Source organism: Vipera ursinii (genome assembly GCF_947247035.1).
Source record: "Vipera ursinii genome assembly, chromosome: 12".
Lineage (NCBI taxonomy): Eukaryota > Metazoa > Chordata > Lepidosauria > Squamata > Viperidae > Vipera > Vipera ursinii.
Window position 1 is genome coordinate 11883341 of NC_139525.1, and position 12112 is coordinate 11895452.

General features: G+C 38.7%; 1 protein-coding gene across 1 annotated transcript in view; it reads right to left on the reverse strand.

Annotated features, from left to right (window-relative positions):
- Positions 1-12112, reverse strand: part of TENM1 (teneurin transmembrane protein 1) — a gene marked incomplete at its 5' end in the record, with an annotated part of 251934 nt that overhangs the window by 9062 nt on the left and 230760 nt on the right. Inside the window, 2 exons of the mRNA XM_083372198.1 lie at positions 2312-2608; positions 8635-8870. Coding sequence (XP_083228324.1) covers positions 2312-2608; positions 8635-8870 — 533 coding nt within the window. The remainder of the gene's footprint in view (positions 1-2311; positions 2609-8634; positions 8871-12112) is intronic.

Here is a 12112-nt window from a genome sequence, read left to right on the forward strand (position 1 = left end):
AAGACTGGCCATAGTAATATGGCCAGTTACTAGGCTGCAGACAGCCGAAGTCAAACTTACCAGCAGGCAACATTAAAGCAGCATGGAACAGATGGGGGTAAGATTCCTCTCTTATACCTTAATCTTCTTTTTTTCACCTAAATAAGCTGCTAAGTATCTTGCCCCCTGTGGAGAGGGAGGGGGGAATCCAACCCTCCCTTCAAACAAGCGGCGAGCAAGCTCAGGGGTGTTTTTTTTAAACGTTGAAAAAAGAAACGGACTAAAAAAAAAAGAACTTTCAAAACACTTGGGGGACACCCAGTGGCTAAACCTGAAATTGCAATCTGATTTTCTTTTTTTAAAAAAATTAAGAAAACATTTAAGAAAAATAAGATAAGATTAACCTTGAACACCAGATGTAAAACTCCACCATGGAAGAGTTTCAAAAACAAATCTATGCTATGTGGGAAATATCCTACCAAACGTATCAGTTCCTTTCTGCAGCTGGCGGTGAAATAAGAGCTTTTAGAAAAGAATTAGAAAGTATCTCCAAGAAACAAACTCAAATTGTGAGTACAAGCAATATTTTATCAGGACAGAACTTAACAGAAGAATCAAATACATTGGCAGAAGAATTAACTACTCAACAAACACAGATTTTTGAAGACAAAAATGAGGAACAGATGGAACAAAATTTATTCAGCCCAGCACAATTATATCAAGGGGCAAAAATAGTTTAGAAGATTTGGTGTTGTTAACAGACCCCTCAATCCTTCAAAAACGGAGACTGGAGGGCTACTTAAATATGATACAACAATACAAGAATGCTTTGATGACCCTGAGGCAAAGGAAGAAAGCAAGAATAAGATTGAAGAAATATGGACATACTTAAGAGGCCTGAAATAGATAACACCAAAATAGATAGGATTGTACTTGGACTATGAGAGATTGCTTTGATGAGTAAATAAAAATATTGACCAATTAAAAAAAATAATACAGATGTATGAATACTAACATTGAAATACTGAACTCTTTAAATGAAATGGATTAAGATGTATACATGTTAAGAATGATACAATGTAACTAATATACTTGGATGTAGTAACATGAAAGGACGTGTTAAATGTTGAAATGGAGAAATTTTGGTTAATTTTCAATATGTGGAAGTTATAAATGAGAAACAAGAATATTATATTGTCGTCCTCCTCTTCCTCCTCCCTGCAATTGGTATTCTAATGACTACCATTCTCATATTGTACTACTAACTTGTCGATATGAAAATGAGATAAATAAGAAGTGTATTTACATTACTAGGTATTGGAGAAAATTGTGTAAAGGGAAAGGAGGTTATTTACAAATATGAAAATGAGAAACTTTAAATGTTTAATCTTAATATTAATGTAAAATTAAAGCTGGAAAAATATATAAGGTGTTTTGATATCTTAAAAATGGAATGTTAAAATATAAAATACACTAAGGGGATTGATAAATATGAGAAAACTATTAAATGACTGATGGATAGCAATGAGAAGTATGTTAATTTAGATAAGAGATAATATGTATTAAAGGAAATAAGAGAGAGGGAATATTAGTTACAACAACTTGGAGATCTGCAATAATATGTATTTCTCTGAAATGGAACTATTGTAACCCGGACACCACGTTGCTTTTTAAAGATATTATTGTAATAGTGGAAAATTAATAAAAAAATAATAAAAGACCTTTCATCAAATATGTCAAGAGATCTTAGGGTAGTCATATTCCCAGGACAATATGTGGGGACATCATAGTGGGGAAGATTACATGATACCAATGGCTTTTTTTTCATAGGTTGGATGTAGTTGAGAGTATTCTTCTTCTAAGAACTTGCTTAACTGGGAATAATTTGTCCATATATCCAAGTCTGTATCCTCCAAATGTGGTGGAACCATAGCTTTAAACATAGCTGTCCCAGAACTGAAGAAGCTTCTTGTATGAGAAGCAAAATGTCTTCAAGGAAAAACAAAGTCCAGTTGCCTTTTGAAAAAGCCCCTTTGGGACAACCATGACCTGGATGACTGAAAATCTCCATAGACATTTCAACCTACTTCTTTTGTAGGCTGATGGAAATCCTAACTGGCAAAAGATCTCCATGATCCTAAAGAATCACCTGATACCTGATTATTTTAAACCAAGATGTCGATAAATAAACCTTCTCTCCTCTCTGCCTTTCAATAATCGTCTCATTAGTATTTCTAAAAGGAGAGAACAACCCCATTATTTGACTTAATCAACATTCAAAAAATGATCTTATTGCATTCTCACTCTTCCCCCAATTACAACAATGAATAACCTTTTCTAAATAGGTGTAGCTCCATATTTTTCCATCTGCCCATGTTCTGGAGATAATCTTCCCATTTGGATCATACTCCATTTTTTCAGTCCATGTTCCTCTCTGGATGTATGTTACTAATCCAGAATGGGAGTAAGTGATGTTGACTTCATTGTACTTGTTGATGGGTGACCAAAGAATTGGCCGGCCGGCCTGGTCATAGAGAATCCGAAGAGTGAACTTGCGATGGTCATCATAGATCTTCCCTGTTCTTGTTAAGTGGTCAAAATCAATGGACAACAAGTTTCTGTTGTGAGCCTAAAAAACATTAAAAGAATAGCATGGCACATATGACTGAAGCAATTCTGCTATTAAATAGGAGTGAGCAATAAAAGTATTCCAGCATTGTTCTGACACTACCGACAATATTCCAAGTTTGGGACATTTCTGATATGATTTGCAACACTTTCAGTCTACTTAGAACGTGGAACAGCCATTCCAAGCTCACAAAAAGGACTCTTTAACCTAGAAACATTGTAAATTTGAAGCTCCATTATGAAAAGTATACATTATAATCTGTATTAACATGAATGAAAGAATGGATAACTCTCAGAAATAAAAGGTTGTTATATTTAGAGGGGCACGATTTACAATTGGGGTGGCGTGCTTTTTTGTGGTATGGGAAAAATGAAATTCATAAGTATTTCCAAAATCACTATATAAGAAATGCTTTGTTAACAGTATGGGAAAAAATAAAACTAAAATATATGTAAAAATTCCAGGGTGGCTCTCAACGATGGAAGCTTTTTTACATCCAAATTTGGTAGACTTGGAAAAAAATTGGACATATAGAGATATTCTAAATACAGATGGGACTTTAAAATCAAGACAAGAACTGGAAAATCAGGGTATCAACCTGTCGTGGTGGGCACATTTACAGATGCAAAATAGATATGAAAAAGACGTGAAACTGTTTGGGTTTTATAAAGAACAAACTGTATTTGATAAGATAGTGTTAACTTCTGATGAGAAATTAATTAAGAAAATATATAATTTTTTTGTTAATTTTGGAGATGGAAAGTGAACAAGTCAAAGAAACAATGATAAGGTGGGCGAAAATTTTTGGTTATAATCCAGAACTAGAAAAAGGGCAAAAATTATGGGAGAGAAATTATAAATTGACAATGTCAACTTCGTGTAAAGAAAATCTATATAAAATGTTTTATAGATGGCACTTGCCAAGAGCAAGATTAGCAAAAATGTTTTAAAATATGTCAGATAGATGCTGGAAATGTAAACATAACTCAGGCACGTATTATTATATTTGGTGGACATGTGGTAAAGCAAAGCCTTATTGGAAAAAGATACATGCTTGGCTAGAAAAAATGTTGGGAGAACATGGGGAATTTAAACCTGAACTTTTTTTATTAGGTGTAATGCCAGAAAAGATTAATAAACAAAGTTTATATTTGGTTCTACACATTACAACAGCAGCAAGAATAGTCTACACGCAATACTGGAAAAATGAAGGAGTACCACCAGAGGAAGAAATAATTTTAAAAAAAATTGGAATGCGCCGAGATGGACAGATTAACTATGAGACTGAAAGATAAAGAAGAAACAGAATACTACCAAACCTGGGAGTCATTCTACGAATAGCTAGAGCAGACATGTCAAACACAAGGCGAAGTGGTTTCATGTGGCCCGCGATGCCATCCTGGAAACAGTGAGGGAACGGCCCCCACTGCCTTGGCCCTGGCCCAGAGACCCTCCTTCTGCCAGAGACCCTCAGATCTGTCCCACTCCTGCCCGGGCCCCCCTAGGCACCCTTGATGCCAACGATGTAGAGCTGGCCATGCCCACCCAGTAGGCCATACGCACTCTAGCCACGCCCACCCAGGCCACACCCACCCGGCCCCCTAAGGGCAACCTCAATGCTGATGTGGCCCTCAATGAAATTGAGTTTGACACCCCTGGGCTAGAGGGAAGAACCAAAGATTAGGAATTGATTATGTATTAGCGCTTTGGAATCCAGACTGCACGTTGGTTGAAAAATTAACATATCTATGTAAGAGAAAAACTAATAAAAACTTTATATATAAAAAAGTATACATTATAGTAGGGCTGGATTTGTAGATTTTACACGTGTGGTTTGTTTGCTTTTCACTGAAAATTATGTTTGTGCCTAGCCTCTGGGGTACAATGACTGGCAGTTTAGCAAGCTTGCTCCACAAACTGGTCAAAGTAACACATAGTTCCACGTGATAGATGACTTCAGGTATTCTCTCAGACTCAATCCAATAATCTCCATGAAAGAAATAAGTGGGATGGAATAAGCCAAATCACGTCTCTCTCAAATCAAGCTTGACTCCTCCTAATGACTTCACGGAGATGTCCTGTTAGTTTTGCTGACAATTATATGGAAGTGATTTGCTGTTTTCTTCTTCCAAAATACTTTTTTGGGGGGGTTTCTCAATCTATCTTAGAACTGTGAGGTTTCCGGATGCTTTCCAACCAAGTACTAATCAGATCTGACCCCTCTTAGCATTCTCAAGATCAGCCAAGATTGCTGTTCATTTGCTGTGAGAGGATATAAGAAAGCCCTGGAATATTTTCCATCAAATTTGACAGATCTATAATGTTACCCTGTTTGTAGGCCTTTTTTTTGAGATCATTAGTTTGAATGCACCCTGTTAATCAAGACTTCCCCGAGGAGTAAGTTCTGTCAAATTGAAAACCGATTTCCTAAAGCGTTTCTTCACCCTGTAAGTTTATTGATGTCTTCGTTTTAAACCCAAGTCTGTTAATTAAAGAGATTGCGGTGGGGAAAAAAAGTATTGACTCACCTGCCACAGGGATCTGTTAATACTCTTGTTGAATGAAAGCCATAAAGGCCAATCAGATACAATGACAGCGGATCATTTTGGGCAGGACTGGAGAGAAATGAACTCCTAAGAGAGGCAAAACCTCATCTTGAACCGCAGCCAAACACCAGGATTTCCTTCTTGACTGTTTGGCAGTCTTCCTAGTACGCAAAACACTGTCTCTGCCCCTTATCCACTAAGTATTAATCTTATGAACTCTAAAGCTTCCTCTTTCCGCTATAAATTCAAGATGGACAGTGATTAATATTTATATGTTATTTATATGTTTGTATATAGCATTTTTAATGTGTGTTATGCATGTGTACACTTTTGAGAGCAAGCAACAAAATTTCATTTTTAATGTGTGCCAATGTGCTCACAGTAAAAGATCATAATAAAAGTCTTTCTTTCTTTCTTTCTTTCTTTCTTTCTTTCTTTCTTTCTTTCTTTCTTTCTTTCTTTCTTCCTTCCTTCCTTCCTTCCTCTCTCCTTTCTTTCTTTTCTTTCTTTCTTTCTTTCTTTCTTTCTTTCTTTCTTTCTTTCTTTCTTTCTTTCTTTCTTTCTTTCTTTCTTTCTTTCTTTCCTCTGCCCAGATGTTCAGGGAGAGTTCCTATCCATTTCTCTTTAGCCAATGGGTAGGGGATCTGGGGAGTTCTCTATCCCCAATGGGATTTGCCTGCTTTACCCGCGCCAGCGGAAGAGGCCTGCTACAGATCCCATCTACTAAGGAATTCCGGCAGGCAAGATCAAGGAAAAGACTGCTCTATGCACAAAAATGGAAGGATGTTTCGATTCCCACCATAGACGAATGGCTACAAAAGCAGATGATGGAATTAGTAGAGATGGCTAAACTGACTGTTTTAACGAAAGAAAAGCATGTAAGTACTTTTGTTTCTACTTGGAAACCATTTCTGGACTTTGTGCTTGAGGTGGAAAACAATGATACTATGATTTTGGGTTTTACTGATTAGACTGATTTGTTGATACAGAAAAGGCTAGTTCATACTACTACAGAAATGTAAAAAGTTGAGACTCAATGTTAATGCCTTATTGTACTGCAAACAGAGGGAGTTGGAACTTGATGCCTTTTTTTCCTCCCCCCCTTTTCACACTTCTCTTTCTCCTCTCCCCCCAACGTTGTCCCTTACTATTTGTTTTTGTTTTTGAATTTCATGTTATAAGTGAATAAAAATCTTTTAAATAAAGGGGAAGAGCCTACTCTGCTGTGGCCCCATCCTTGTGGAACACACTGTCCCTGGAGCTGAGAACTGTTCTCTCCTTTCCAGAAGGGTACTAAAACTTGGCTTTGCCAGCTGGCTTGGACCCCAAGGGAGGGGGAGGGGGGCTTGCAGGGTAAGGAGACCTTATCTTCGTGCCACCCATTTCTTAGCTTTGGTTTTTGTATAGCTTTTAAATTTTTAATCTGCGCAATTTTAATATTTTAATAGAGTTTGATTATTTTCAGTATTTGTTTTATAACCACTAAGCTGCCCAGATTCACCTGATAGGAGAGACAAAAAAGTGAATGTAGTCCCTGAAGATTTCACCACTGCCGACTCTAGGGGGCGGTGCCCATCCCTGTTTCAAGCCCATCGAGCCAACTCTGTCCGAAGACATTCTCACGGTCATGTGGCCAGCACGACATCACGGGGCGCTGTTAGCTTCCCACCAAAGTGGTACCTATTTATCTAGTCGCATTTGCATGCTTTCGAACGGCTAGGTTGGCAGGAGCCAAGGAGAAGAATGGGAGCTCACCCTGTCGCGTGGTGCTCGGGTCTCAAACACGGGCTGCCGGTTTTCCCATCTTAACCACTGCGCCGCCACCACACCACCATCCATAGGGGAGATGGGCAGTATGTAAACAAACAAACAAATAAATTGAAGGGAACTGCACTGTTGGAGATCTGCAAGGAACAAGCATGCCTTTGCCATGTACTCCTTGCCTGCAACAAATCTAATGGAAAAGGGTAGGGCAACCTTTCTTTAAGGCAGTAACTCCAAACAACCAGTAGGCAGCACGAGAATGTCAGAGCTTTATCTATGTATTTCCTGCTCAGTCTAATGCTTGACCTTTTGCCGAAGTCGCCTAAGTAAGCTAAAACATAGGAAGAACCACTTTTTTTCCCTTCACTACAGGTTGGGCCCTGGAGAAGAGAATCTGAACTACAAGGCAGTGTTCCAGCTGTGCTTATTGTAAGTAGCTTAGTTCATCTGGCTCTTCTGTTGACTTGTTTTCATTTCAAACCATTGGAAATAAGGAGACTTAAAAGGCTTGCAATTAAAGCCTTGAGCGATGTGAAACACAGCAGCGCGCTTCTCATTGTCGGAGTCCAGCCTAGCATTGCCTGCCTACCTTAAAATAGCTCCTAATGAAAAGAATCTGTCACATCCACAGGAGGTCACCACCGGCAAAAAAAAACATCCCGAAATAGCAGTAAAGTGACCACAGATCTCTGCCGTAAAGGCAAGATGGTTGCCAACTGCCTGAAATGTGATCACCTGACCAGTGTGCGTGTGTGTATGTGTGCGCGTGTGTGCGTGCGTGCGTGTGCAGCTGTAACTTCAAAGAGGAGTCTTAAGTAATTTTTTTTTTGGGGGGGGGTCAGTTGTAATTTGAAAGGTCTTTCAGCGATCAGCCATTAAGCCAGGATTACTTGTATTAGCAGTTTGTTATTTTGCTAGGCTCTCTTTTTAAACTAAAAAAACCGCCTGCAAAACTCTTTATGCTCTAAATTATAGCACAGGTTTTAGACATTCATTTAATTTCTTTGAATGTCATACCTCCTCTTGCGCCTGCTGCCTTTCTTTTCCTTGCTATTATTTTTCTCTTGATGTTGCAGTGTGCTGTAAATAACTTTATTTACAGCACACTGCTGTAAATAACTTTATTTCTCATTAATAAATAACTTTATTTCTCATTAAGTTAGAAATAACTTTATTTCTCATTAAGTTAGGCATTTCTGAAAAATTTCTAGATGGGTACTCGCTCCTCCATTTCGTAAAAAGTCAAGGGTTCACCAAGGCAACCATTTTGTGAGAGTGCTCATAATTCATTGCCAACATTTCTAACGTGTCTGCTACCCCCCCCCATAAAATTTAGTTTTATGAGAATGTCACCTGTTGCTTTGAAATATGTGTGTGTGTGTGTGTGTGTGTGTGTGTGTGTGTGTGTGTCCCTTCAAGTCAGTTTTTGACTTCTGGAAACTGCCTCTACCAGTCCTTGCTGTTTTTCAGCAAAATTTTGAAAGTGGTTGCCATTGCATCATTCTTGGGGCTGGGAGACAATGACTGGCCCCAAATAACCCAGCTAGATTTGTGCCTCCGGCAGGATTATTTTTAGCCTGGCACCTTAACCACCACACAAAACTGGCTCTTACTTTGAAACAGGCACAAAGCCAAAATTGACAGTGCCAACACAACCACACTGGACGATTTGCAGTAGGAGCCAGCAATACAGGCCTCTTCAGTGGGAAAACTTACCCGTAGCCTTCTTTCAAAAGTGGAAATATTGCCTTTAGTTTGTTCCTTCCTTTGCCTCCACTCGATAAGGTTGGAGTTATGCTCTCCGGGTAAGGAGATATTACATTTTCCTAAGGTGGGGTTGACCACACCAGCCAGGATGTGTGTCTCAGCATTCAGCGTCAGCTCCATTCCACTGGCAAAGGTGACTCGGAGGGACCCATCTGGACTGACCCGATAAATATTCTGAATGTTGTCTGTCATCACACAAAACAGAGAAGAAAGAGCTCAGCTATTCATCTAGATGAGTTTATAGTTGTATGTGCAAAGGATTTATTTATCTAGTCCAGAGGTTCCCAACCGGGTGTACTCAAGACGATATTCCTGGGTGGGGGTGGTCGTGGTGCGAAAACTTGGGTTTTCAAAATTATGGTGTATGAGCATAATTGGTTGCTGTTATTTTGAAATTTTGTAAGGGGTGCGAGAATATATCAGAAGCGTTCTAGGGGTGCGGGGTATAGAAAAGGTTGGTTGTCATGGATCTAGTCTTAAATGGCATTTGCAGCAGTTCCACAACTGGAAACATTTTGGGGGTTTGCAATGATTCTGCATTCAAATACCAATATAGGCTTCTTAGCATTATTCTCCATAGCAAAGAAAAGAATTTCTCGGAGTAACACTGAGGGAAGATATGGTACTAATAGCAGTGAAAAGGGAAGAATTCCCAGCAATATTGAAAATATAGTTTGATTACCACTCTGTGTTTTGGAGAGAAGCCAAACTTTGAATAGATACAGATATATGGAAGTAGAAATGTATATATAATAATTCTTCTCTTTAATGTTTTTCAATATAGCAAATTGAAGATAGAAGGTAACTTTCATTCTGACTCCACCCCAATTTAAATTAAGCTAAATTAAGGTTTTACTGCACACAAGATCATTAACCTGATCTTAATATATTGTGCAATTATACAAGTGATATCATTTATACATTTGGATTTAACAGACATTTGGATTTAACAGACATTTGATGGATCCTGACCACACATATATGCATATGGGCATCTGTGTTAATGTATACAAAAAAAATCATGGAAGAAATCTGCAGAATGGTGAGTATAGGATTGCAATCTGTTTTATTAAGGTGTGACACTGACACACATATAAAAGGGGCAGGGCTTGGACTGTGATCCCATGACTGCCATATTGCAGATTTTGACTCCCCACACATAAGGATTCTACTCTACACATCCACATAAAACTTGATTGTAATGAGCATTGTATCTCTTAAAAATATAGAGGCAAAATTAGTTTTTTGCAAACATCTGCATTTTTTTTGCAAACAAAGAATACCCATTAAATAATTTTGCTTAGAGTGGGAAGTTGAAAAAGAAACTTATGATCTTAAAGAGGAAATAAATTGTCGTCCCCAGTTGTAAAAAATAATCTGTATTCTAGAATTGCTGCTAAAGTGCAAACATATATTTTTTTAGTCCAGAATGGGGAACTGTAACCCTGCAGCAATTGCACCCTGAAGTGCAGGAAAAAAGAATTCGCCATCCTTACTTCAAATATTGCTTTTTTAAAATTCACAATCTGGCTCATTAAAAGCAGCACCCGAAGGCATGAAGCTTCCACAGGATTTAAAACTCTGACTCTTGTATGGAAAAGAAAAAAATCCATTTGAGAACTTTTGGAAAAACAAAGCATAGTTATTATCAATGTTTGGTAAACAAGTTTTTTTTTAAAAAAAAATACACCAAGTTGCTTGGCTATAATTAGGCATTGGCTAAGGTTTTATTTCACAGACTTTTTATCCTGTGACAATTGAATTTATTAGCATATGGACACTGAATTTGTTCTTAATTTTAAACTAAAATTGACTAGCATAACAGAGCTGAAGTGTGGAATAATTACTGCAAAATATTGCCCCCCCTCAAATAAAAGAGCTTCTAACTTTTATATTGGTTTTTTTGTCTTTCTGTTTATTGTCTTTCTCTTTACATTCTAAGCCCCAGGGAAATATTTATATTTGAAATGCATTGGGTTGTAATAAAATAATACTTTCTGTAGCATCTGGAAATCTTTCTCTCCCTCTTTGAGGGTGAAGCACCTCCCCCTCTCCTCCAAATCTCTGATTTTTATGTGCAGCTGAAATAAAAGCTCTGTTACTGTTTTCTTAAATAACTAAATGCAACTATTATAACACCATAATAGCTGAAGAGTATCTTCTGGTGATATCGTAAACAAATATGGATCACAAAATCTGTAAGTTTCGCAACCTTCCTCTTTTTCAGCCCCTTTTGTTTTGGATGTTCTTGCATGTTTCCATCAAGGCTACCTTCCTTACTATCGCATCTCTAGCACAAATTATTGTAACTTGCTGCATATGGGTTTGTGCTTGAAGACCACCCAGAAATGCATCCGGAGGTATGCTTAGTGATTAGTCAAGATACTGCCATGATAATGCACTACTGCAAGAGCTGTATTTCTTATAAGTAGGTATGTAAGTGCAGTTCATGATGTTGGACACGAGCTACAAAAGGGTCAGGATCTGCTATCTTAGGAGCTGACTTTCTACAACAGACATGTCAAACACAAGGCCCGGGGGCCGGATCTGGCCCGTGAAGTGGTTTCATCCGGCCCGCGAAGCCATCCTGGAAACAGGGAGAGAATGGCCCCCACTGCCTTGGCCCTGGCCCAGAGACCTTCCTTCTGCCAGAGACCCTCAGATCTGTCCCACTCCTGCCCAGGCCCCCATAGGCACCCTTGATGCCAATGATGTAGAGCTGGCCATGCCCACCCAGTAGGCCATATGCACTCTAGCCACGCCCACCCAGTTGGCCACGCCCACCTGGCCCCCTGAGGGCAACCGCAATGCTGATGCGGTCCTCAATGTAATTGAGTTTGACACCCCTGTTCTATAACAATTTCTCACCGTCCTACTCAAAGAACTAGATAGCATCAGCTAGTTAAGAGTTAGAAAGTATGGAAGACCAGTGATGGGCATTCTCTGAAGCAGCTCCTATTTTAGAATAATTGGTCCCTAAGGCAAGGATGCTGAAACATGGCTGATGCAGAAAGCCTTTGGGGATTAATTATAACCAGTGTTGCTTTATTCAAGACATTTAGCTTATTACTTTTAGCCTTCATTTAAGCTGAGATTTAATTACATTACTGTTCTAATTAATTATTATAGCAGCTTGCATCGGGTTCTAGGTGTAAATTATGTAGCCAACTCGAGTCCTATGGCGGTCGACAAATCCCATAAATAAATAATAAATAAGCAAATGAATAAAATAAGCAAGGCAGGCAGGCAGGCTTGGAAATCCCCTAGCTTATCATTAAAGGGCACTTCACCAAAGGTTATGGGATCCTTGCTTATTGGATCTTGGCAGCTGTGTGGGGCCTGACAACGGCAAAGCTATATTTCATAAGAGAAAATGCAAAGCAATAATGCCAAGGGAGTCCCAATTGGTGTGGTGGTTCAAATGCTA